Source organism: Aspergillus welwitschiae (genome assembly GCF_003344945.1).
Source record: "Aspergillus welwitschiae strain CBS 139.54b unplaced genomic scaffold BDQ94scaffold_9, whole genome shotgun sequence".
In the NCBI taxonomy this organism is placed as follows: Eukaryota; Fungi; Ascomycota; class Eurotiomycetes; order Eurotiales; family Aspergillaceae; genus Aspergillus; species Aspergillus welwitschiae.
In genome coordinates, this window is record NW_020798703.1 from 435,261 (window position 1) to 461,145 (window position 25,885).

General features: G+C 49.1%; 9 protein-coding genes across 9 annotated transcripts; 4 read left to right on the plus strand and 5 right to left on the minus strand.

The window, feature by feature from the left end:
- Positions 1–633: 633 nt before the first annotated feature.
- On the minus strand, positions 634–1,470 carry BDQ94DRAFT_168503 (putative endo-1,4-beta-glucanase; the record flags this gene model as incomplete). Its single annotated transcript, XM_026771077.1, has 1 exon — positions 634–1,470. One exon carries the CDS (start codon positions 1,468–1,470, stop codon positions 634–636), a length of 837 nt encoding a protein of 278 aa, XP_026628511.1.
- A 4,968-nt stretch (positions 1,471–6,438) lies between these two features.
- BDQ94DRAFT_158292 (chloride channel protein) lies at positions 6,439–9,281 on the plus strand (the record flags this gene model as incomplete). The annotated part of the gene is made up of 3 exons (XM_026768928.1): positions 6,439–8,637; positions 8,694–9,080; positions 9,126–9,281. 3 exons carry the CDS (start codon positions 6,439–6,441, stop codon positions 9,279–9,281), a joined length of 2,742 nt encoding a protein of 913 aa, XP_026628512.1.
- A 179-nt stretch (positions 9,282–9,460) lies between these two features.
- BDQ94DRAFT_128852 (dihydrofolate reductase) lies at positions 9,461–10,554 on the minus strand. Its single transcript, XM_026763913.1, has one exon. The coding sequence runs from the start codon at positions 10,408–10,410 to the stop codon at positions 9,640–9,642; it is 771 nt and encodes a 256-aa protein (XP_026628513.1). The 5' UTR covers positions 10,411–10,554; the 3' UTR covers positions 9,461–9,639.
- Positions 10,555–10,695: 141 nt separating this feature from the next.
- On the minus strand, positions 10,696–11,478 carry BDQ94DRAFT_139700 (RNA polymerase II mediator complex head subunit MED22). Its single transcript, XM_026765481.1, has 4 exons — positions 11,413–11,478; positions 11,271–11,335; positions 11,140–11,208; positions 10,696–11,054 (listed from the first exon to the last, which is right to left on the minus strand). Exons 1-4 carry the CDS (start codon positions 11,444–11,446, stop codon positions 10,914–10,916), a joined length of 309 nt encoding a protein of 102 aa, XP_026628514.1. The 5' UTR covers positions 11,447–11,478; the 3' UTR covers positions 10,696–10,913.
- A 146-nt stretch (positions 11,479–11,624) lies between these two features.
- BDQ94DRAFT_139702 (spliceosome-associated CWC15 family protein) lies at positions 11,625–12,998 on the minus strand. The gene is made up of 8 exons (XM_026765482.1): positions 12,966–12,998; positions 12,890–12,912; positions 12,765–12,841; positions 12,433–12,717; positions 12,301–12,385; positions 12,082–12,252; positions 11,991–12,026; positions 11,625–11,942 (listed from the first exon to the last, which is right to left on the minus strand). The coding sequence occupies exons 1-8, from the start codon at positions 12,973–12,975 to the stop codon at positions 11,925–11,927; spliced, it is 705 nt and encodes a 234-aa protein (XP_026628515.1). The 5' UTR covers positions 12,976–12,998; the 3' UTR covers positions 11,625–11,924.
- Positions 12,999–13,168: 170 nt separating this feature from the next.
- Positions 13,169–14,416, plus strand: BDQ94DRAFT_139704 (exosome non-catalytic core subunit RRP45). The gene is made up of 3 exons (XM_026765483.1): positions 13,169–13,388; positions 13,448–13,567; positions 13,629–14,416. Exons 1-3 carry the CDS (start codon positions 13,225–13,227, stop codon positions 14,221–14,223), a joined length of 879 nt encoding a protein of 292 aa, XP_026628516.1. The 5' UTR covers positions 13,169–13,224; the 3' UTR covers positions 14,224–14,416.
- A 2,551-nt stretch (positions 14,417–16,967) lies between these two features.
- Positions 16,968–21,292, plus strand: BDQ94DRAFT_186304 (putative C6 transcription factor; the record flags this gene model as incomplete). Its single annotated transcript, XM_026775120.1, has 12 exons — positions 16,968–17,207; positions 17,267–17,850; positions 17,942–18,040; positions 18,120–18,209; positions 18,283–18,495; positions 18,652–18,698; positions 19,010–19,105; positions 19,181–19,238; positions 19,697–19,815; positions 19,857–20,389; positions 20,558–21,142; positions 21,194–21,292. 12 exons carry the CDS (start codon positions 16,968–16,970, stop codon positions 21,290–21,292), a joined length of 2,763 nt encoding a protein of 920 aa, XP_026628517.1.
- A 173-nt stretch (positions 21,293–21,465) lies between these two features.
- BDQ94DRAFT_158294 (GMC family oxidoreductase) lies at positions 21,466–23,384 on the minus strand (the record flags this gene model as incomplete). The annotated part of the gene is made up of 5 exons (XM_026768929.1): positions 21,466–21,609; positions 21,650–22,036; positions 22,109–22,676; positions 22,731–23,049; positions 23,135–23,384. 5 exons carry the CDS (start codon positions 23,382–23,384, stop codon positions 21,466–21,468), a joined length of 1,668 nt encoding a protein of 555 aa, XP_026628518.1.
- Positions 23,385–23,829: 445 nt separating this feature from the next.
- BDQ94DRAFT_186315 (MFS general substrate transporter) lies at positions 23,830–25,746 on the plus strand. Its single transcript, XM_026775121.1, has 4 exons — positions 23,830–24,402; positions 24,541–24,626; positions 24,680–25,256; positions 25,343–25,746. The coding sequence occupies exons 1-4, from the start codon at positions 23,934–23,936 to the stop codon at positions 25,675–25,677; spliced, it is 1,467 nt and encodes a 488-aa protein (XP_026628519.1). The 5' UTR covers positions 23,830–23,933; the 3' UTR covers positions 25,678–25,746.
- Positions 25,747–25,885: the final 139 nt, after the last annotated feature.

Genomic DNA, 25,885 nt, shown 5'->3' on the forward strand with positions numbered 1-25,885 from the left:
CCCCCCCCCCCCCCCCCCCCCCCCCCCCCCCACCCCCCCCCCCCCCCCCCCACAATCCACGGCCCCTCCTACCGCCCCCCCCCCCCCCCCCCCCCCCCCCATAGCGGCGATTAGACCGCCTTTTGGTTAGTGCTTCCCATGAGGGATGATGATGAATAGCTCCAACTGGTGTGTCTGAGGTGTGCGGAGCCTGACATCGCACCTTGCTTACGCACTGCTGAGGGATCCTTCCTCTGTGCCGCCCCTTGCGGTTGGGCGAAACCTGTGGGTTATATGCGCCACATTCTTGAGCTATCTGAACCTGCATCGAATAAGAGTTGATGCTATATTTTACTCTTATTTGACTCTTTGTACCAGATACCGTGGGTGGGAATGAAAATAATTATGTTACGAAGCGAATGTTATAATTTAGAACTCATGCTTCACATAAGGAGGCGGATGCACAGACAGAAATCTTCCAGAAAAGCAGGAAGCGAAGGGAACCGAAGCGAAGGTGTAAGCAGCAACCACGCCGCTAAACAAGCAGATTCCAAACTGATCCAATGACCCATCTCCCCCTACATTGCTATAAACCAATCGGAGGGTGAGACTATACCATTCCGACCCGAGTCACGGTCGCTCAATCATGCCGATTCATGATGTCGCGGTGGACGCGGCGGTCCCAGTCACGGGTGTTCCGGATGCAGTGATGGTCGAGCTCGATTGCACAACAGATACTGCCTCCGGGATCAATGTTGGGCCAGGCACCTCGTAAGTGGACAGTGACTGGTAGATATTGACAAGGATTCCGGGGTCTGTCGGGCTATACAACTCCGTACCGAGTACGCCGGAAGGCTCGGCAGTACCTGACCCGGTGACTTGGAGATTGAAACACTGGGGATAATTCTGTGCCCCATTCTCACTGCTGGCCCCATGCAAGGCAATCAGTTCGTGGCGAAGAACATAATATCCGGGGGCAATGTCTGGTGGGATCTCGACCAGCCATGTATTGTTGTCTGCGATCAACTGGTCATCTCCCCAAGTGCCAGGCACAGTCGAGTCATCAACAAGGCCAACACCATCAATCTTGAAGAACTCAAGTGTCGTCTTGTCAACAGTCTCGCAGCTCGAGCCACAGTTTGCAAGATAACTAATGACCGGTCCATGGTGGCTGTCAGGCCAGGTGGTCCATTGAATGCTGATCTTGTCTCCTGCAGCAATAACGGCATGCCCCTCGGCATTAGTGGCATCCAGGTGACAGATAATGTCGTCCGTGTCATATTCGTCAGGCGTAATGAATCCGTTGGCAGTGTTCGGTGTCTGCCATGCGACTACCACAGGAGGATCTGAATTGTAGGGATCCGAGTTGATGTCCCAGCCACGGTAGGAGACACCATTGATGACAATATTGCTCACATGGCCGTGGGCAGCTATCTTCGCAGTAAGGGAAAGGAGGGTTGTGAGGTGAGCGATGGTATTGATTTGCTTCATTGTGATGCTTCAAAGAGAGAATGGAAAATCTCCGGTACCTGGTGTTCGAGGCGCTGCTCTGGTTGGGACTGTTCGTCGCTCGACAGGATCAAGGCTGACTTTATATCTTCCTTCACATTTAGGGATTGAGCTTTGCTATCCCTACACTGGCCATCAAATTGCCTATATTTTTCGTCTTCATTGCGATTGATTCGATTCCACAATGAGATTTATCCGTGAAGAAGGCATGACACTCATTTCTCCAAACGAGAACCTACCATCCCCCTCATTCTCCGGCTCAATTGCCGTTCCCAAGAGAGCATTCAACAAATCATGTTCATGATCCGTTGTGCACAATGAACGCCAAGACAAGGACATATAACTCCTGGTCATGCTGGACATATTATGGTGGGAGGCCGACCACAAACTAAAGGAACTGGGACATGAAGTACACAGACCAGCAGTCGTGTATTTTCCTGCAGAAAAGCACTGTTCAATAGTATCACAGAAGCCACATTATGCCCAGAAATATGTGACTGGAAGCAGCCATCTTCTGCAGATCTATTCCGATTCTTCCACGGAAATATCTGCCAAGACGCGTTGGCGGAGGTTGAAGGACTACCGTGTCCGCTTCCAGATAGGAAAGTACCTATGCTCAAAGAGTTTGTTCGCATATCCGATAATAAGAGGCTCGGAAGGAAACAAACTGAGCGTCCAAGATACCCATGCTGTCTGCCCACATATCGTATCCAGGACCAGCAGCAATCGTCAAAACGTAAAGGGGCTGCCGAATCTTCAGACTAAATGCTACTAGCTCCACTTTGATGAGGGAAACATTAAACCAGGGTCAATCACCAACTTTAATGTCAACTCATGGTGCAGAAACATGTCTGCTGCAGGGATCAGGGAAAAACGGATGTGCGGGGATGGCTTCCGAGTCCATTGCAGGCTCGATTTCTTGGCCTCGCTCATCTGATGCATGCAAAGAGCCTATACTGCAATATCGGCATAAATCAACAGCTGGAGATCAGGCAGGTGAATAAATCGCCGGTTAAAGAGAACAGGCCAGTGGTTTCAGAAAGACAGCAAAATATCGTCAGCAGTACTGAAGTAATCCGTATATCCGCACAACATTCTACCTTTGGTGATAACAATCTGACTTTAATACTCACGCATATCAACTACACCACGGCGGTTTATCACTACTACAGGGGGCTTTGAAGACATGCCTGTAACATTTACATAAATAGTATGCTATGGACACGGTATTCAGAATCCTCGCTCTTCTACCTCGCGAACACAGCCCCGCTATACAATAACCTACATCGCATACACGCTTACTGGCTGCCAAGAATCCCACTTTAATATTTACTTGTCGTGAGTACTCATACATGTCTCTCTTATGTATCATGAATAGTTCTCCCAGAACTCCAAATTTTGCAGTGATTGATCTATATAGCTAGTGCTCAGTCTACAACTTCCTAAAACAGGACTGATTGAGGTGAGACACTTGATCCGGATGAGTGACTGATAACATACAGTTGATCCGAATACTGGAACAGAATGGACCCAGGATAGAATAATAACACAGAAAATGTCGTAACATGACTCCTATGTTTTTCAGGGTGTCCAGTCAACAGTCATTTGAAAGTAGACTTTCACTATGTATTCGAGAGTAAACACCCACGTATTAATTGATTCAGATATATAGCTTGGCTGCTAGAATCCGATATCAGTTAAAATATTGCGGAAGACGGTCTTGGATGATCAATGCGCAGAGTTATCTAGTATACTGTAAGTTAGGTCGGTAAAAAGCGGCATTTCTGTTATAACGGCATGACAAGAAGGTCTAGTACTGAAGGATTAGTTTTTCAAACAATGTAAAAGATCTTATTATGATGGCAATCACCTAGTAGAACATCAAAATAGTAGCTTTAGATGCCGTGGCAGCTATAGTCCACTTACATGCTTCTTAACAGAAACTTGGCGTCTAAGACCTGCTCATCGCAATGCAGGTCTGACGTGAATCGGCTTCAAGCAACATGATATCCTATCCCCAGGCACTTCATCGGTATATGTAATTACTAGTACATCGCTACTAATGCCATCATGTAGAAGGATAATACAACTAAGAAGCATCTACTATGTAGTATTCATACTATCCTCCTAAGCTCTACAATCAGTCTGCTCCCGAGATCTCCACCAAACACCCAGAGCTGAAGTTCCCAAACAAATCATGCCGACCTCTAACTAGAAAACAAGCACTACAAAGTAAGAACTAGAAGCCTCAACCAAGATTGAATGGCCTGAAAACCTTCTTCGCCTCGAACGCACCCTCTACCCCCCGCTGTACCCACCACATCACCCCTGACCCTATCATCCATCTGACCTGTAACATCGGGCTCTCAGGTATCCTCGTACTTCTTGATCACACATCTCTGACACCGGTCAAATTCAGACTCCACGGTAGAAACCATGCGCAGGTGTCGCTGAGTACTAGGATTGGTAACTTTTAGATACTAATGCGCTATTAGTAGAACCAGAGGCACATGTCTTCTCCTATGAAATCTTGCGTCTTAAGATGAGTATTGAAGTGCGAAGATCTAGAACTCAACGGGAAAGAGAAGAGGTGGGGACACTGGGCGAGGGGGAGTCTCGGTATGGAATGAAACGGAGAGGTGCGGCGGTAATTTGTTTATCTTCCACTTAGGGGATTCTGGGACATGGGCTTCATCGGTCTTTCTTTCAAGAAGTGGAGTCTATATACAGACGGTGTTTGTATGCGGGGTGTTTCATAGCGGTTTCATGATTTCCGTGGGTGGGATAGAAACGGATGGCTCTGAGGCTGGGTTTCAAAACAAGGACATTCGTTTCAAGATGTTTGCTTTGAGGAGAGTAGAATTTATATGGCAATGGAAACGGCGGTTGAGACCATGGTTTCCTGTTAGCCTTGTTGATGATAGATAACATGGCTGTGGTTAATGATAGTTGCAGCAGCAGTAGTAACCTTGCCATGCGATCGGGATTTGGTGATCGGACTCCCACGTACTCTTGTGAATGTAGATCTGAAAAGGTCTATTGTGGCGGATACGTCATGCGCGTTGGGTGTTGAACTGTATTTGGGGTTGGAGTATGCTTCCATTGGTGGTTTTGATAATACTAGTCTCCGCAGATGATTGATTATCGCTGTCCGACCGGATACTGAAGCCATCTTTGTCTTGGAGATGGTGGGTTGAAGATCGGTGGCAGTTGGGGTATGGCACAACGTGTCTGTCAGGCTCAAGACTTGATTCATTGTGGTTAACTTTAACATCAAGTGTCTTCGCGTTCTTTTTGATAATAAAGTATGTATAGTTAGTAAAGCTACTTCTCACCTTCCATCTGCCAATACTCAACAAAAGTCTAAAGTACGGTTGTCAGATCTAGTAGCTGTGCAGAGTGGCAAAGTATACATTGCCATGCATGCACGGGAGTGGAGCCATGGTAGCCTGCATCTACCGAGTAAAGAGGTACAGTGTAACTGGTAGAGTTCGATATTGCTTTATCATGCGGGGAAGCGGCAAAACAAATCATCTATTTCAGACCAGAAAGGCCCTTTGAGCGGCTGCTGTGATTGATAAATGGCCCTCATTTCTTTTGTGAGTGACAGTGGTAAGTATAGACGATGTGACAGCATCGGTGGAGGTGGTCTGTATACATCTACGCTCGAAAAGTCAAGCCTGCTGCACCATTACTACAGTGCAATGCGGCCATGATAAGAATGTCGTTTATAGCTCCTATCTTGGGACACAGACACAGTTAATGTCGCCTCAACTATTGTGTTGATCTTTTGACACGGAGATCATCTAACCAATTGCAGTAACCAGGCGCCCGTAGAATTAAAGTAGTGCAGTTTGCGCCCCCCTCCTCTCCCCGTCGATCGGATGTCAAGGCCAGCTCACGCCTCATTCCTAAACCGGGTTCAGCCGTCCGAAGGGGTGCCTCATGGAGGGGTCATGCCTCGCATCCCAGGAGTATATTGGACAAGCAGTTAAGAGCGGCGGACATCCGGGGTGCAGCCACTAAGTAAGCTTGGAAATAAATAATTAGGCGAGAGTGGGGAATGAATGGCTTCATTGGCATGTTACACGGCCGCCATTATCGTGACTATGCACGTGCCATGGATCGGGTCCCCCAGGATTCTTTATTTATCTAACCGTTTGTCATGCTGTCTTCCCCCTCCCTTCCCTTCATCATCTGCTGCTACATAGCAGGGAAGTCTCCAGAGGGAGGGGGGGAGAGAAGAAAAAGCAACAAGGTTTCAAAGGAGAAACATGGAAACCATACCACTTGGGAGGATGGGGAATGATAGGCGTGGTGACCAACCATGTCAAGGGACCACCCGGACTCCGATCGTCAGATGATGCGCCTTTAGCCCCGTTTATCTGCTGGTGGCCATGACCACCTCGGATGTCGTGCCCATCGCTGCCTCCTGCATTTTTCCCTCCTACTGAACCTCCTTTTTGAGGTATGATTATTATTGTTATTATCATTATTAGTTAGCTATTATTGCCCCTCTTAATTGTGTCATCTTCTTTCACTTCTCGCTAAGCTCTGTATTGCTCTTCCTTTCTTAAACTCATTGTGTGCTTCCTCTACAGCCTCACTTTCGTTTTCCCTTCCCTTCTTCCCTCCCCAACCCCCCTAACCTGCGACTGCCGTGTTTGTTTGTCTCTCCCGTCTTTCTTCACTTCGGCAACTTCACCGCCATCTACCTCGCGCGCTGGAGAACCACCGAACTAGTCGCAGTCCCCACTGTTCGATTTCTCGGCCTCTTCTCGGGCTTAAATGTTGTTGGATATGTCCGCTGCTGAGGGTAGTTCTTATCTTTCCCGTCCCTGCTGCTGCTGGTTTGCATCTGGCAGACCCCGGACTGCCTGGGCTGACTTGATTATCTCAGGCCGCATATATTAAGTCCGAAGCAGCTCTTGCTTCACTAGTTTCCCAAAAATGCCTCGTTCAATCCCTCCCAATCTGCAAGGCGCTCTCCCGGAAGCCGAGCTTCCCTCCGGCGGGTCGGACGGCCGCAGGACTGCCTCGCGAACAGCTCCCCCCTCGCCATCTGCCGTTAGACGAACTCATAGCCTTCTCTCGGAAGTCCAAACTCCCCATGAACCTTCGGAACCGAGTATGGAAGTCGGCGAAACCACAAGTCTTCTACCGAAGACCAACGAAACCCGGCGGGGTATGCCGCGACGTTCATATACGAATCTTTCTGGAAATACCGGGTCTGATTTCAACAATTTTAGACACACCCTAATGACGGGAAGCATTCGCCGGTCGCGACACCATAGCCGCGCCAACTCTCAGGCGATCCGATTTAGTCGACGCGGCAGTATCGATGCGGAGCAAGCGGAAAGCCTGGCTGCTTCCGTCAAAGATGGCATGACAGCTTCTTTCATGGACGAGCGGAGCTGGTATGACCAGTTCACCTCCACTGACTGGGTCCATGACAGTATCATAGACGGCGCTCGTCTTCGGGAACTGCGCAAGCGCAAGGATATCCGCGGGCGTCTGCTGGCATGGCTCGATGGCTCCCAGGGCTGGGTCCTGGTCGCATTGATTGGCTGTATCACGGCCGCAATAGCTTATTCAGTAGATGTGACTGAGGAATTCATCTTTGACGTGAAGGAAGGCTTTTGTACTACGCACTGGTTCCACAGCCGTCAGAGCTGCTGTACAGGGGGCTCAAATTGCCCGGCGTGGCGGTCCTGGTCCCAGATCTACAATCCGTCAGGACCGGACAATTACTGGGTTAACTACAGCATGTTCATCTTCTGGGTGGTGCTTCTTTCTGTCATCTCGTGCTTTCTGACGCTGTTCACGAAGACGGTGGTTCCATCCTCGGTGTCGCTGACAACTTTGGATGAAAACCTTGGGGCGGCGTCGTCGCGAAGTACGAAAGGAAACAATGCAAATAGTAATTCACCTGGATCTGCTTCCAGCCAGCAAGCGCTTAGTTCCGCCATCCCCACGCGTCCTGCCATGGTCTACTATCCTGCGGCAGGTAGTGGAGTGGCTGAGGTCAAGGTCATCAACAGTGGCTTCGTTCTGCATGGATACCTTGGCTTCAAGACTCTGTTGATCAAAACCCTTGCGCTGGTTTTTAGCGTTTCGTCAGGCCTCAGCTTGGGCAAAGAAGGACCTTATGTGCACATCGCGACATGCGTGGGCAATATCTGCTGTCGCATCTTTGCCAAGTATAACCACAACGATGGCAAGAGACGTGAGGTTTTGAGCGCAAGTGCTGCAGGTGGTGTGGCCGTAGCATTCGGTGCCCCCATCGGTGGCGTCCTGTTCAGTTTAGAGGAAGTCAGCTATTATTTCCCTCCGAAGACTCTATTCAGAACGTTCTTCTGCTGCATCGCAGCAGCACTCTCCCTGAAATTCCTGAATCCTTACGGCACGGGCAAGATTGTCTTGTTCCAGGTCCGCTATCTGGGCGACTGGGAGATGTTTGAGATGGCGATCTTTATCCTCCTAGGCGTGCTCGGTGGAGCGCTGGGTGCTCTGTTTATCAAAGCCTCGAACCTCTGGGCGCGATCATTCCGGAGAATCTGGTTTATCAAGCGTTGGCCAATGATTGAGGTCGTGCTCGTTGCTGTTTTGACCGGATTAGTTAGCTTTTGGAATCGTTACACCAAGCTCCCCGTCTCCGAGCTTATGTTTGAGTTGGCCAGCCCTTGTGATCACGAGTCCTCGTCACCGACTGGTCTGTGTCCGCCGGAGGAGGGGATCGGGGAGATTATTCGTTATCTGCTCGTGGCGTTTGTCATCAAGAGTCTCCTAACGGTGGTTACGTTCGGAATCAAGGTGCCGTGTGGTATCTACGTTCCTTCCATGGTTGTTGGTGGTCTTCTGGGCCGCATTGTTGGACATGCAGCACAGTACTTGGTGCTGAAGTATCCCACCTCCTTTCTGTTTGGATCGTCTTGTCCCGCTACCGCCGGCATGGAATCCTGCGTGACGCCAGGGGTCTACGCTATGGTCGCAGCAGGTGCAACTATGTGTGGAGTGACACGTCTGTCTGTTACACTGGCCGTCATTCTCTTTGAGCTCACGGGAAGTTTGGACCATGTGTTGCCCTTTTCCGTGGCTGTCTTGTGTGCCAAGTGGACTGCTGATGCTATCGAACCTCGCAGCATCTACGTAAGTACTGCACAATACTTTTTTTGTGTGAAGATGTGGCGGCTAACTTGGGGCAGGATATGTTGACCGATATGAATTCCTACCCGTTCCTTGACAGTAAACATCAGCCGACCTCGGATGCGCAGCTTGGGGATCTCGTTCGGCCGGTTCGCTCCAGTCGTATCATTGACATTTCAGGCTCGTCCTTTGTGCCGGCACGAGAGCTACGTTCGAAACTTCAGAACTTGTTGATGGCGGGCGAACTGGACGGAGGTCTTCCGATCCTGCGTCATGGTGTCCTCACCGGTTTAATCCCGGCACCTGAGCTGGAGTACGCGCTGGACAACCTGGCGGACGAGGAGAACACCCTCTGCTTGATGAGTCTGGATGGCTCTTCGGCTGTTTCTGACAGCGAAGATGAAGCCGAAACCGGCCGCGTCGACTTCGGTCAATACATTGATCCGGTATGTAGCTCCATCCTTTGACGTTTACAAGTCTGACGTCTGCAGTCCCCTCTTGCCCTCGACATCCATTCACCTATCGACCTCGTGTATCAATGCTTTGCCAAGCTTGGACTGCGCTATCTGTGCGTGTCGCATGATGGCCAATATGCCGGCTTAGTACATAAGAAAGCCTTTGTGAAGTATATGAAAGAGAATGAGTGATATGATCGATCTGCGTTCAGCGTTCAGCGTTGCAGTGTTTCACTACGACATCGTTCAGCGATTATTGCCAAGTATCTTTCGATTGGACAGCTGCATCCAGCAATGTGCATACTCCATGTGCTTGTATATTAGCAAGGAGTTGGTTTGCCTTTGATTTTGGTTTTGATTCGTTATTTCAGCGAGAGCATGTGATTGTACCAGCATTATTAGGGCGGCTAGTTGTTATCTAGACTGTACATATCTGCCGTATACATAGACTACCTTGCCATAACCATATCAACTGTACCGTGATAGACACCGGCGTACGCCCGCGCACATAGCCTCTACTCTACCACTCAATTCCGTTATACTCAATATTCTATTGACGTTCATAACCCACCATCTGCACCCTAACATCCCCCTCCTCAATCCACTCCCCAGTAACCACCTCCCCAACCCACTCCGTAACCTCCTCCGCACTAACCTTCCTCCACCCCTCCTTCTCCCCAAACAACTCCTCATCCACGGGGAATAACGTATCACACTCAAACACCTCCCCCTTATTCCCCTCCGCATACCCCTTCTTCTCCACATTCGTCATCACAATTCTCACTGGCCCTCCCCAAACATCCTTTCCCGCAGCCAAAACAGCCCCATATATCTCCGCCCCCCCAATCACAAACACCTTCCCCAGCTTCCCTTCCTCTCCATACCTCGTCTCCAGCTGCTGCAGCGCATCATGTAATCCCCCGCACACAATCGCATCCGTTGCGGGTTGCTCAGCATTCCCCCCATTACCACCAGCAGATGTAGATGCAGCAGCAGCAATCTTCTCCCGCCTAATCTCAGCTTCTCTCCCAACCCTCTCCGTTAGAGAATCCACATCCCGTGTTATAATAGTACTGATGCGCTTGGCCAGCGGGCGGAGATGCGCAGGCACAGAGTCGTACGTCTTCCGACCCATTATGATGGCGTTGGTGGTGCCCGGGGTAGGTGCCCGGGAGGTGACACGCGCGAAGAACGACATGTCGGTTTTGATTCGTGGCCAGGGGAGAGTCCCGGAGTGGCCGATGCCGAGGCGGATTGAGCTGCTTTCGGTGGGGATGGGGGTCGTTGCGACGATGAGGGTTATGGGGCGTGATGGGGGCATCTTTGTTGGTTATTTGGAATTGAAGGTGTGGTGGTGTGTTGGTTGGTAGGTTGGTTGATAGGTAGGTGATGTGTGAGATTTTTTGGTGGGTTTGAATGGTAGAGGAGGAGGGAGTGCACGCGGTGGGGGGGAGTTTTTGATAAGTTGATGGAAGGGAAGCTTTTATCAGACGGTTCGCGATCTCACGATAATCCCCCGCTGGGGTTGGAACCACGTGCTTTTTTCCCTTTCCAGAACTACACACGAACTATCTACCAGATATTGATCGGTTCAACTGTAGTTAGAGGGCATTCTATAATATAATTTTATATATATACATAACTACTATTTACATCAACATCAGAATTCAGAAGTACCACTTTCTAGAAGCATACCCGAACGCCAACCCGCCAACTCCCTGCAATAGATAAACCAACCCACTATACGCCATGCACCCACAGTATACACCTCAAAGCTGATCCTCACTTAGCAGCCTTCAAAAACCCCCCATCTTCAATGGCCTTTTAAATCGCCTCCGCATTCATCTCTAGTTCCTCGCGACGTTTCACGTCCGCTTCGTCTTCGCCTAGTGTGTCGAGTTTCCCGAATAACCAGGTTTCTTTCATTGTCCGGGTCAGGGCGAGGATGTCTTCTGCTGCGCGGACCTATCTCAGATTCAATTCTGTAAGCAAGTGTTCCCTGACATTGTAGGATTTGTGTTGGAATAGAGGAGCATTAGTTGGAACGTACCAACGCTGTGGATTCCACGTCTAGCTGGTATGTCTCGACGGCCGTGGAGGTGTGGCTGGTACTTTCGGTCTGGATTTCTGGGTTAGTGGTTGTTCGTTTGGATATATTGCAAGAGGGTGAGGTGAGCTAACAGTCGCTGTTGCCATGATGTTCTCGAAGCGTTGGAGTAATTGTGAGATGTTGGTGTTGATGCGATCTGCGACGGATGGTTGTTAGCGGTGCAATGGAGGGGTTTGGAACTGAGGTAAGTGAAAAATGCAGGGTACGGCTTACAATGAAGCGCTTTCGATGACGGTTGAGAATCCATTTTGAACTTAAGCTGGTACAGCAATTGGTTTCTGTTTGTGGGAAAAGATAGGATAGGATACTGTGATGCTGCGGTGCAAGTAGATTGCGAGCGGTGTGAGTACTGCCGGCAGTACTTTGTCTATCAGGTTGATATGATAGGAGACTACTTAGTGTTCGGAGTACTAAACTAAATTGGGCTATATGAATATATTGGTTTGATTGATGATGTGGGTATACACTATGAAGAGAAATATAAAGCGCCATGTGTTAAATCACCCATTCACTCTCGTTTGTGTTGTCGAGCGTTCTTCTCTGTGCTGTAGTAGGAAGCATATACTGGCTTGTACTGCTTCTCTATTCGCATGCTGATCTGGAAGTCGAATCCACCACGATGCTGTATCTGGTATGAGTTGGGGACCGATTGACGACTCTAGGGTAGGACAAACAGTCATCACAGTGACTGCTGTAAGGAGTGGGTACGTTTGTCGGACACGAGTTTAGCGGACGTATTTTGACTGCTCAAGTTAGTAGATTCTTTTACTATTGCAACAGTACCAACTCACCATGAATCTCTTGTGGAAGTCCGATCGCAACAGATCCTGCATGCAAGATTAGTATCATAGCATAATAGATAATAAAAAAGCAGGCACTTACGTTAACAAACTCTTTGCCCCTCTTGTCTTCTGTACCACGGGCCTGGTTTTTGAACACAACATCGTCGTCCCATCTCCGCTTCACATTGAAGTCTTGAGGATTAAGCAGCGGGTTTCCTCGAGCGATATCGACCTCGCGCTGCTCCTCTTCTTGCGCAGCACGTTCGCGTTCCTGACAGCTATCAGTAACTCATCCAAAGTCCAAATCTGCTGCACGAACCTCTTTCTCTTTCTGCTCGAGTCTCTCTTTCTTGATCTTCTCCAGCTCGCGCATCAATTCAGCAGCCTCGTCCTCTTCATCGTCACTGTAACCTGTCAGCACTATCGCACGTATGTATCCGCGGAATCTGACCTTTCATCCTCACTGCTATCCTCTTCCGACTCGTCAGAATCTGCATCTATATCTCGAGTCTCCTCTAGTATTCGTCGTCGTTTGGCTTCTGGATCTTCTTCCTCTGTCCCTGCATCACCACCGGGTGAACCACCTTCCAACTGGCGCTTGGGTGTGGCGGTCTCGATTTTAGGCTCGTCCACGGGAACTCCGTTCTTCTTGGCGAAATGAGCAGCCTCCGCCTGGAGCAGCTCGGCGCGCAGATCGCGTTGCTGAGTTTCGACTTCACTACCCTGACCGAATTGACTTGGAAATGTCAGAAATTGTCGCAGACATATTGTCATACCACTTACCGTGTCTTCAGGTGCGTATAAGCCGGGAGAAGACGCTGGTGGTACGCAGGGCCGCGGAGGGCCTCCTTTCCTTGTGCCTGTTTCAATGAGCTTCATGCGCTGAGCAGATGGTCGGGGGTACATACGGGATCGAACGTGGGCCTGTGAGCTATAAAGTAGTCAGTACGAAGCTTCTCAGATTCAATCAATATAGATACATACCCGTAGTCATGGTGGCGGTTGTTAGACTCTGTGTTGTTTGGTAGTTGACACTCCGACGAGGATGAGATCTGATAATGATCGCCGATTGCAACCTCAGGCCACAAGATGAGTCAGCCACTTCACCGCCTGCCAACAGTCTCTCCCATTGGCTCCACGAGGAACAACATTGGCCCGCCGCCTCGATGACGATGTGGCATGCAGGAAATTTCCCAGAAAGTCCGCCGTGACCCCCGCCGGGGCCAAATCCGCCTCCGCAATCATGAACAAAGAAGCATTGCTCTCCGTCACTGAGCGCGACTTCATCCTCAATGCGCTGCGCGAGGATGTACGACTGGACGGTCGCGGTTTCGACCAGCTACGTCCGCTGAATGTGTCGTTCGGGGAGGAGTATGGACATGTGAAGGTGCAGCTCGGCAAAACCAGGTAGGTAGACTCATCGTTCAGCTTGCTTCAACAACACTAACTGTTCTTTTCTGCTGCAGCCTCATTGTCCGTATCTCAGCTGAAGTCACAAAACCTCACGATGATCGTCCGTTCGACGGTCTTTTCACAATCGCCATGGAGCTGACTGCCATGGGCTCCCCCGCTTGGGACAATGGCCGGTATGGATATTCTCATCAAGCCGCGACCGAGCAATAACTCAGCTGACCATTTCTGTTTCAGACAAGGAGACTTTGAAACATATGTCACCAATGTCCTCGACCGTGTCGTTCGCCATTCCAACGCCCTGGACACCGAGTCCCTCTGTATCCTCAAGGGTGTCAGCTGCTGGAGCATCCGCGCGGACGTCCACGTTACCGATTACGATGGCAATCTGATTGATGCGGCTTGTATTGGTATCATGGCTGGTTTGCAGCATTTCCGCCGTCAAGACGCTGTAGTCAAGGATGGCCAGGTGATTGTGTACGGACTCGATGAACGAGTTCCTGTCGCATTGAACATTACACATAAGCCGCTGTCTGTTACTTTCCACACATTCGATGAAGGAAAGCGGGTCATCATTGATGCAACTCGGAAGGAGGAGCAAGCAGCGGAAGCTGACGTCGTGATTGGCATCAACAACGCGGGTGATGTGTGCTTCGTCTCCAAGTTCTCCGGATCGCCGGTGGACGCGATGGTCTTTGTGGATAAAACTTCAGTTGCCCTCGAGAAGGTCAAGGAGATCAATGCAATCATTGATAAGGCGTTACAAGCCGATCTCTCGAAACGAGCGAAGATTGGCATGGCTGAGGAGTCGCGGGCGGAAAACGATCGGTGATTGGCCTTGAGCTTAATGAAAGCGAATACCATTAATGAGTTAATACACTGCATTAGAATTGATGTATGATCAAATTAAAGCCATTAGTTCGGCAAACGTTTAACAAGACTACGCCGGTAGATGAAGCAAGAGCCTCGTGCTTTATTTCACTACTGCTGGATTCTGGACTCCACGCCTGATAAATCATATAAGCCTCTCACTACATGTTTTATTGCAGCGCATCACAAACTTTCTATCTTGAAGTACCCATACACTATTCTGGTGAACTACCTAGATACATCTTCTAGTCATGCAACGAGTCATCCTGTTGCATATATCTCTCACCATCTCTTCTTTCATGCGAAGCAAGTATGAAGAAATGAAAGATGAATCCGATGGCTTTTGCAGCGCCTGAAGCCTGTCTACATATGTCGAGACATTTGTCGCCCCGTCTGCTCCGAATAGCCAACGATATATCGTTTTGGCCTACTTGGCAGAAACGCTGTTCCAAGAAAATATCTCTCCTTCGCCTCCACAGCAGCTTCCTTACTGACTGAATGTGCCTTGATCCTCTTCCATACCACCTCCTTGCTCGAATAACTGCTCTTTGCAATGATACTGAGAATGATGTCCTTTGCAGCTGAAACCTGAGGCAGCTGGCCTCATAGGTAGATGGCATTGCCCACATGAAGGGAGCTTCCAACCTGTCAGCATTGTCTTGAAAGAAAGGCGGTACGTCGACCATTCTTTTCATAGGGGCCTTGCGACAATCGGGGCACTGGGGGCTTTCTGATTGAACCCGTCAATCTTGCCCGTATGGAAGGGTGGTTGAATAGGTCTAGCCAGTCTACCACCCTCACCTTTCGGGGTTTTTGAAAACACTTGTCTCTTTCCTTCTCTTTTACTTCGTAGTATCGCAAGGTTGGCGGGTTCGATCAGAAAGCCCCCAGTACTGCATGGCCCCTATGAGGTCTTTTAAGAGCTTGGCTGACGTACTAGAGCCTCCGAGGCTCTAGTCTACCTCTTCACTTCGACTTGTCGAAAGCCTTTGAAGAAGTTTGGCTAGTTTGACAAAGCCTGTAGGCCCCAGTCCACCAAAGGTCGCGGCCAGGATCAACCAGAGAAAGGGAGAAGGAAGATCTCCACGACTTTCTCTAATGACAGTACTTAGACTGTAAGATTCTTGGGACGCCCAAAGCTGTTTTCAGCGCGCAGGTTCTTAGTTTCATCATGAATAGATGCAGTGCTTGAGAGCTTTTCCGCAACAATCTCCACGCACCCTTGCTGGTTGTGGTATATGTAGGAGCCGAACCGGTGTGCTGGGAGTGCCTCTATTGGATGAAGAGTTAGAAGATGCTAGTGGTTTTCCCAATAGGGTATTTTCCATGGAGCTTCTTACTTTCCATATAGAAGCGTAGATCTTCATGTACTTGGCTTTTTTCATAACAGAACCACCATTCCATAATAATCCTACAGTGATGCAGGCAGGAACCGTATTCAACGTAGTGGTTGATATATGGTTTGTGGATTCAACGTATGATAGCATTCGTTGGTGGTGGGGATCTATTCTGCGCCCCAGATGACCCAAAGTCGATGCCCCTAGGAAGCTCACGAGGAGCCGTTAAGAGGCTCTTACTAAGACTTATCTTGCAACTAGAGTGTTTTTGGTAGCTTCTTACTTGTCGTATCCCGGTAGCGTCCATTCCTGCCCTCCAGACGACTCGAGATCGATGTATGTTGGAAGTCGTTGAGGACGATATGAAAATGTTGATCAACAAGATGCTGGGAGGTCACTGACGAGATTAGACTGCAGCAACACAATGTTGGAAGGAAGTTGATAGTTTTGGTGGGAAGAAAGGGGAAATGTCGACGCGCTGACCGCTAGACCAAAAACGATATATCTATCTTATGAGCCGACGGAGAGATATGTCCCAACGGGAAACATGATACATAGAAATGGCAAGGGTGCGGCAATTGAACACTCCCAGAGTTTATGTGAATTGTAATCTGCCCTTGGGTTGTCTGTGTTTAGCAGAGAAAGAAAAATCTGCAGATCTTAGTCATAACACTGGCGTCTTGCCGTCTCATATTCACTTGGTGGATTGCAAGTGCAGTGTTTATTACTATTATCCTTGAGGCTTTTGGTCATATTGGGCTAGCTAAATCCTAGCAACGAGGCATCCTCTGCAGTTGCCTCTGCAAAGTCTGCGCGGCAGATATCTCAACTTACTCGGGTCTTGGGGCATCTACATTGACAGACACACGAGTTAGGAAGCCACAGAGGTTATAGAAACTAAGTACACATACGGCCTTACGGGGGTGGTGCAGCCAGTGAATGAAGCATAATTCTTCTCTCATTTTCATTGCAGTTATGCGGTTCCTTGACTCCTCACCTAATAAATCATAGAATTATCATGTTGTATAATTTTAATATTGTCTTCTAAGCATGTATGTTTTTGGTAAGCTATGCAAGGGGTCAAACTGTTGCCTAATGATATAGGCAGCTGCAGGCACCCTTCTGCCATATGAAACCATATTCTTGGCAGTAGAATGCTTATATCTTAGATATAAAAAGTTCATTCGTACTCCATGTAGTATCTTGTACTCCAATGTATCATTCTTGTAATCCTATTTTAAATGTTCGAAGACTTACCCTGAAATCTTTACGCGACCTTCGCTCAAGTGACAATATCACAATCTAAAGGTTTGGCTTGCTGCACTTGGAAGGTGATTCTAAAGCCAGCTCACCCGTTCCTTAGTCAATGATGAGCAATACCCATGGTCAGTCGTGGACAGACACATTCTTCTCCGAATGGCCCCTACCAGATTGGATCAATGAAGGCCGTGAAGATAAGACCGATTTCAGACTTTTCGACCCACAGAAGAAATGGATGCTGGGGAGATCAGCAGATACCGGACGTTACTCTGAGTTTGGAAGGATACAGGTTAAGTGGCTTTATGTCCGACATGGAGGGATATACTACCGCCAGCATGTGGCTAAGATTGTAAGTACATCATGGATGGGAAATTTTCAACAGAAAGACTGATATTAAATCAACCGAAGTTTCCAGAGTACACTGAACGTGATGCAGAAATGCAGCTTAAACGCCTGCCCTCCCGTATCCCGAAAACGGTCAAGGAGGTTAGGGATGAACTCGATTGGTTTCCAACCGAACTCCGAGTGTTTCATCGCATTGACGCCTCATGCACAAGCTCCCAAAGAATTTACTTCCCCGAGTTTCATGGAGTCATTACCGATCTCGAAAAGTACCTTAGCAGTCCCTATGCTAAACATCGCGCCATTGCCCTAGAATGTATCAGGCCGAAGCTGTCATCACGACGAATCCTAGCAGCAGACAAAGAACATAGTCATGGGGATAAGTTCAAGGACAAGCTCAGCGGTCTAGGTTCCCTGAGTGATTTCGAAGTGGATTACTATGACTCTCTCTTTACTGACCGTATTCGACGTCTTCTGACATTGCATCGCCTTGGGATCACTCATGGAGACATTAAAGATGAGCACTTCAGGCTTCCGATGGATTTCTTTGACACAGTCCTATATGACTTTTCCCATTCGTACACCTTCTCACCGGTCAAGCCTTATTTGCTAAGTTTTAGTCTACCGCGTCCACTGAAGAACATATCAAAGTACGAACAAACCATGGTCGAATCGCAGGTATTTGAAAGGTAAGTTAAGAAAAGCGACCCCTTGACAGGATCTGAGCTAAGGTTTGGTTAGAGCAGAAAAGCTAGACCTTCGTGAACATCTTGTCGAAACCATCGGGGCCACTCAATCAGTGATCATGGATGCTCTGATTCAACCTCTCCAAGAGGAACTGTTGGAACTAATAATCCTGAGAGTGAGGTTCCGACCTGATGGTTAGTCCAATCGCAGCCTCTTCCTTCAAAAGGTGTAGGTCCATTGAATATGAACCTGATTATCTCCACAGCCTTCTCCATGCCGTCGGTAAATTCGGTCTTCCCTTTTCTAGAGGGTATCCGTCCGGGTGGGGACATCACCTGGCATATACGTCGAGCTCGGATGCTAGAAGCCTATACATTGATTTGGTTAATCTCCAGGAAAGATAAAAATGGGAAAACTGCAATAGAGTTCGTTACCGACCAAAGTCACCCAGAGAACAGTGGGGAGGAAAGAATAAAGTACTTACTTTGTTTGATACCTAAGACATGGGAAGCGCAGCATATTCACAGCCAACTTATAAACGTCTGCTCGTCCTTCTCATCTGCTGACAATGGCTGCATCAAGACTTGGGATGATATTATGCAACATACGTGATTATAACCATTACCTCACGCGATGTACTTAGTGCCAGATGGATATATGACTCAAATCATCACAGCTCCTGGGAGGGAGATCGACAAGATGTCTGTAGGTCAGGCCGCTTATGCAGCAGAAGAGAATTAGGTAGAGTGTCTGATTACAGTGAGCGTTCGGATACAGTCTGGTGTTATTCTTGATGGAAATGGCACTGATCGTATGGCTAAGTACAATTTATGCTGGGACATACCTCTCCATTTACTCTCCAGATAAATAGTACATTTTATTTACTGATTAGCGCGATAAAACAATTACCCAAGTGCCACTGGCTACATTCATAAGTATGCTCAGTTCGTTGAGGTCATTATGCTGGAACCCTAGCGGGCAGGTCAAGATCGAAATTACTATGTACCTTCGGTGTCATTTCAAGTCTTCCTCAACAGTCTCCTTCATCCCACTTGCGCTTTCTTTCCCAGCCCAGCAGTTGAGGCATCGAATGACGTGTCAGTCGTTCTTCTTGAGCCTTAGGCGTTCCAGGGTCATCTACGCCTATTAATGAACTCCTCAAAAGTCTAGTCTTCAGTCAGGTTACTGGTCCTCAATGTCGGAAAAGGCTTTTCTTCGGTATGCATTCGAGTTGCAGATGTAGCTATGCCTATTTGATATTGTCGAGCCACTTGCTAGGTTCTTCTCTGTCAGACTCAGTGAGAAGAGCGCAGTTGAACGGTATCGGGTTCTGGGATCGTGTCAAGGCTCAGTAAGTGGATCTTGGGAAAGGCAGAACTTCTAATTAAGCACCATTATGCGATATTTAAATGTGATGTCGTAGTATTGAAGCTATTTTCATCCCCAGTTCATGGGTAGTGCAGTGGCATACATACTACTACATGGCGTATCACCTGACGTCACCTGATTTCGTCTTGTCTGACCCCAATCTAATCTTAACTAATCTCATTTATGAAGTCCTCTTAGTCCATCTGACCGATATGTTATGTCGAAGCACTAACCGCTAGACTAAAAACAATAAACCGCTCTTGACTAGCTAGGCGACGGAGAGATATGTGTCCCAACATAATACATTTGATATGGTAAACTACGGCGTTTCTCGTGCCTGTGAGACCTGCAGGAAACGGCGGAAGAAGGTAAAATACCCATTTTGTGGGCGAAAACACAGTGCCAGACTAATCATATTGAGAGTTGTATAGTGTGATGAAGGCCTCCCTGTAAGAAACCACGGGCCATTTTCGGGGACCCCAGGGATGCCAGGCTAACATTAGGCTCTGCGTTGGACAGGCTTGTAGTCGCTGTCTTCAATCGGGGAGAATCTGCCTCGGGTACAGGAGCAATGACGAATTACGCTTCCGCCATTATGTAGTTCCTGCGAACAAGCCTGTCCAATTGCTCTTCCCCCCCCAAAGCAGGATAGTGACCACGAATGATCCTGTTGGTCTATTCCTTGACCAGTATGTTGTCTGTTCGAGAGATTCTCGAGTCTCCCGCGGGTTCCTGGATGGTTTACCCTCGCTCCTCGCCAGCGTTCATCCCTCTTCAGACCTCGTCCGGGCCGTCGAGATTGTCGCTTGGGCAACCCTGGGCAATAAAATCTCTCGGCCGGATCTTTTAGCCAGGGCAAGAAGGCAGTATACTGGTCTACTATGCTCCTTCCAGGACTTGCTGCATTGCTGCCAGCTACGAGCACCTACCGTGGAAGCATTGGTGATTGCTATCCTTCTCGGCCTTTATGAGATTGTGAGCAGTGATGAGATTACTCAAGAGCAACAGAAGCATGTTGCCCATGTCCGAGGGGTCTGTGCTTTGCTGTTGAGCCCAAATTCTCCTTTTGATCTACTCTCAAGCACGCAGTTGTTTCAAGTGGCAAACCCTTTGCTCATTAAGCGTGATCTCCAGGTTCGGATTATTAACACATCCCCGGATAACACTATGCTAACCTAATGCCAGGTTCAAGATAACCGCGGGGTTCTTTGTGCGCCCGCGTCGAACCATGCTGTGCACAATTTGGATTCCATCCTGATAAAATGCCACCCCCTTTTTGAGCATGCAAACACGCAGCTACAGGATCCATTAGCCTCATTTTACGAACTACAAAAAACCCTTGATCGTGCTCTTGCTATCGAACTTGCCTTCTCGCAATGGGGTGCTACTCAGGATGTATCTTGGAAGGCTGATATAGTGGGCTTTATGAGCCAGCAGGATGCCGAAGCTTCATCATGTCCCTTTGCATGGGGCGGCCCCGTACATGCTTACTTTGACATATATGTTGCAGCTGTCATGAACACATATCGAAAGACATATTTGATGCTATTGGATGTCTTAATCCGTCTTGCATCTCGAATGGGCGGCACCATCCGGACAGATAACGTGACCAGATGGGAGAAGCAGGCTCACATCCTAATCTATGATATTGTCGCATCTATTCCATATCACCTTACCAATAATCTGCACGCGTATCAGCAAGACATTCTCTCACTCAACAGTCCTCCAGGCGTTGGTCGCTCTGTGGGAGGCCTATTATTGTTACATCCTTTATTTGTACTCTCTACTTGCTCGGCAGTGCCACGGCCTATTCAAAACCACGCTTTGAAGTGTCTTGCCTGGATTGGGCAACATATGGGGATCGGACAAGGCATGCTTATGTCCAAGGTAGTACCATCTCTATCGTTATGCTCATATGTGTCTAAAATGCCTTTTCAGGGGTATTCCAACTTGCCTTTCCAGGAAACGGCGGAAGGACATGTCCTGATTTGGGCGGGCATGCTACTACATCCTGCCGAGAAGCGGACGCAGCTATAACATGATTCGATTGGAGACAGGTACCGATGCCCAAAATTTCATAGATCTTGCGCATACTGAGACATAGTTATGGACAAGAGTCACAGCCGTACAGTGTTGTTATCTCACCAATTGATTTACCAACATCCTTCCAAGTCCTCTATCCGGATATAGCACCTAACAGGGTACAAAGCTCACTTACACCCGTTTGAATGAAGGTGAGTGCTTTTAATCAAGTCAACAGCCTTTTCCGCGACCGCATATACCGTGCCGAGCACAGCATGACTGACTTGGGCTGGCATGACACTAGCATCGACCACACGCAGACCCTGGGTGCCCTTGACACTTCATTTCTCATCTACTACCGACCCAAAGCACATGTTCGAGCGCATGATGATAGCTCATCAGCCGATCCCGGACATATTCTCGCGCCTGTTCTACATCCTGCAAGTTGACCTCAGGCGGCGGCTGCACCCGGGCCAAGACCTGCCCCTTCATACGGGGAGATTGGAAGATGTTATCCGCAACCATGACAACCGTCGCGAGAACGTCTAAATCAGCGGGGTTTGTCAGGAATCCCAAGTCCACTCTTTGTGCAGCCTCCGGGTCCCGAGACTGCGCATGGGAGCTTCCCCGGGAGGCAGGATACATGGAGCTGACCATGAGCGAGTAGCATGCGTTCCGGCCTGGGGGAGGACCCGGGATAAGTTTGCTGCAATCGGCATAAACCCGGTAAATAGCAAGTGCTGACGGGAAACCCACCAGCTGGATATCTGCTGACCGGGGGTCCAATAAATGCGCAGCAATGCGTTGGCGCTATCGGTGCTGGAATGTCACCAAGTCGGCATCGTCGGTGGCATTATCACTATGAGGCTGCAGCACGCTGACGATGGTTTCGTTGAGCCGCTCAGCCGAGACCTGGGGCCAGTAAGGGATGAACCCCATCAGACTGACCGGGCCGGAAAACGCCCCCGAATGCTGTTCTTGCAGCAGTTGCAGGTGCTGCTTTAGCAAGCTTTCGTCACGCAGGATTGCGTCTATGGACAGTACTCCGTCTGCTAGCTCGTACACCACCGCGGACACGGGATGTTCCTGGAGATTCGTCCCAACACCTGGAAGGGGAACCCGGCACGGGACCCCCAAGGAGGCGAGATGCTCAGGTTCTCCGATACCTAACAGCTCCAGCAACTTGGGACTCTCGAAAGTACCGGCTGATGGAATAACCTCGCGTGTGACGGTGACCTGATAGTGGTTACTGTCAAAGACGAATTCAGCCCCACAAGCGCACTGCTTGTCATCAAGTAGTATCCTGGTGGCTGCCGCGTTGTTCAGGACGTGAAGATTTGACCTACTCAGAACTGGCCATAGATACCCGGCCGAGTAACTACGACGTGGGAGACCGGTGCTTCGATCGATAGTAAAGAGGCAGCGATGAAATCCCAAGTGCTCCCCACTTCACGGCTCCTGGGGCCGAGACAGCCCCGACGTCTCATTCATTGCGGCTAGCAGGGGGGTCTCGATAGGGGCTTGCCAGGGACCTAGCGAAGTGTGAATCGGGCCTTGCGTACCATGAGCCTCTTCCTGCACGGGACAAAGATCCGATGCAGGGCCGTTCAGTCCAGCCGACTCAAGCTGTTCGCTTTTCCGATAATGTGGAGCTAACCCTGCCCATGACCAATCGCTATATCCCGCTATCGTGCCCCAGTCATCGAGGTCAACCGCGGAAGGTCTTCCATATGCCATGAAATTGACGGCGCTTGATCCTCCAAGAACTTTCCCTCGGGGAATGTGATGGGATCGGTTTTGGTTCTGCGCCTAGGGAGCCTTTAGACAGCCTCGAAGAGTAAAGAGTCAGAAACCTACCTGAAAGCGTGCTTTGATACATCCAGTCATACTTGGGATTATGTAGCATGGCCGAAATCTTCCCAGGATTGGTGAAATTTGGGTCATCAAACCCTGCATCTCCTGCCTCAATGACGCCTACTTCCAAATCAGGGTTTGCAGACAACCGTGATGCGACAACCAAGCCGGCTGTTCCTCCATCGATGATGAGATAGTCGTAAGTTTGGGTAAGAAAATCCTCGGGCGACGAGGTGAGATCTGCCGAGGGCATGGTGCTGGTATTTCTTTGTATCTACTACCTTTTAGCAATGAATACTGACGGTATTGGGCGACTCTGCGAGCAAGTTGATACAGTTATAACTTGAGAGTCAGACTACGTAATACAACGACGTTTAGCTTGCCTTTCCATAGACCTGAAGCTGTGGAATTTTATGTAAGAAATATACCCGGCACTAGCAAATACATACCAACCTGCATTCACTTCTTTCCCCTACACCCTAGCAATTAACATTTATTGATGCTCTTACCGTCACTGAATTCCTCCAGGTGACTTTTTCCTCCGATCTTCTCCACCGGCTGGTGTTGATTGGATATTGGCCACACGCTAGTAATGTCGTCCCGTCGATCACCGCGCAACGCTAACCCCTTGTAGCTAGCTTTGCGCGGTCTCCATACTATCTTCTGTCAAGCACACGGAGTATTTATCTATGCAACCACCTGGCTGCCAACATATAAGAATGATTGAAGATGTCCGCCTCTCATCGGCCCTTGTGTTTCTTCGTTTCTATCATCATTGTCTTGCAATCCTCAATCTTCAACCATGTGGGACATCATTCGTGACTCTACCTTTGGCCAATGCCTACGGCTAGCCAGTGGTGGGATGCTGGCCGGATACCCTGAGGATCAGCCTGGTTTCCAACTACCAGCTGGATCCCTCGAGCCCTCCACCTCCTCCTCATCCACTTCCTCCTCCAATGGAGAGCTCATTGGGGATCCGGAAAAGGGCAATAAAGAATCTAATCCATTAGTAATCGGCTGGTATGGCGAGAATGATCCAGAAAACCCACACAACTGGTCCTGCCGAAAGAAGCTCTGGGTTGCCATGCTACTTTTTGTCTACACCTTCTCCGTTTATATCGGCTCCTCGCTATATACTGCCAGTGAGCCGGACGTCATGCGGATCTACGGTGTTGGTGACGAAGTGGCCGAGCTGGGATTAACCATGTATGTCCTTGCTTATGGTCTAGGCCCCATGCTCTTCTCGCCGCTATCGGAGATTCCAGCCGTCGGTCGGACTTTTCCGTACACTGTCACCTAATTTTTCTTCGTCATTCTTTGCATCCCAATGGCTTTGGTCGATAATGTTGCGGGTATTCTTATTCTCCGCTTTCTTCTTGGCTTCTTCGGCTCGCCGTGCCTTGCTACAGCCGGCGCCAGCTATGGCGATTTCTACGGCGCAAAGGAAATGCCCTATGTGATAGCTCTATGGGGCGGAGGTGCAACTCTTGGCCCAGTACGTTCATTTCCTACAAATACTCACACCTACTATACTAACAATATATCGAGGCCCTCGGCCCACTGGTTGCCGGATTCGCCGTCGAGAAAATGGGATGGCGTTGGAGCTCGTGGGAGCTCCTTTGGCTATCAGCCCCCACAATGGTTATCATGTTCCTCAGTATGCCCGAGACATCATCAGACAACATCCTGCTCCGCCGCGCTCGACGCCTACGCACTCAAACAGGTCACATAGACATCAAGTCCGAGTCCGAGATTCGTCAGTCAAAGATGAGTCCAAGAGCAATTACATTCAACGCTCTCATCAAACCATGGGAGATAAATGCTCTTGACCCTGCTGTTCTTTTCTCAACCTTCTACACTGCGCTTACATATGCAATCTATTATTCGTTCTTCGAGTCCTTCCCCCTCGTGTATAGAGACATGTACGGCTTCACTCTGGGCGAGCAGGGTCTCGCATTCCTTGCTGTGCTGTGCGGCCTCTGTGTTGCGGTCGGTCTTCTATGCGCATATTTCTACTTTTTTGCCCCAAAGCAGCTGGGGAAGCTTGATCCTGTGCCTCCTGAAGCTCGTATTTGGCCGGGATTGTTCGCGACATGGCTTATTCCAATAGGATTGTATATCTTTGGTACGTTCTTCTTCCTGTCCTTCAACTTCTCCTCGATTCTCTTTTGTCTGTGAAGGTAGTAATTTATACTAATCAATATCCTCCAGCATGGACCTCCTCCCCCTCCATCCATTGGATCGTCAGCCTGGTCGGCATCGCCATCAGCATGTGCGGCGTCTTTATCATCACCCAGTGCATGTTCATCTACCTCCCCTTCACGTATCCTCGATACGCGGGCTCGCTGTTCGCCGCCAACGGCTTCGCGCGCAGTCTACTTGCTGGTGCTTCTATTCTCTTCTCTCGCCCAATGTTCCAGGGGATTAAGGTCTCTGGTGGAGTGACTCTGCTTGCGAGTCTTAGTGTTTTTTGTATTGTGGGTATGTTCCTGCTTTACTTTTTCGGGGCGCGGTTGCGGGAGAGGAGTCGGTTTACGGGGCTGTGAATGTCCCTTTGGTGTGGGCTGGTAGGGGAGAGCGTTAAGTCTCGTTTGTCTACGTATAGGAAAGCCTAGAAAGGGTTTATATACGGACATATTAAGTAGATAGACTGCGCTGTACCAATAACTAATCATGTTTGGATGTTTATCTGCTCGTCTGCTTGTTATCTTCTCGCAATTGACGTTGGGATGCGGAGCGAAGTTAGCGACCTTC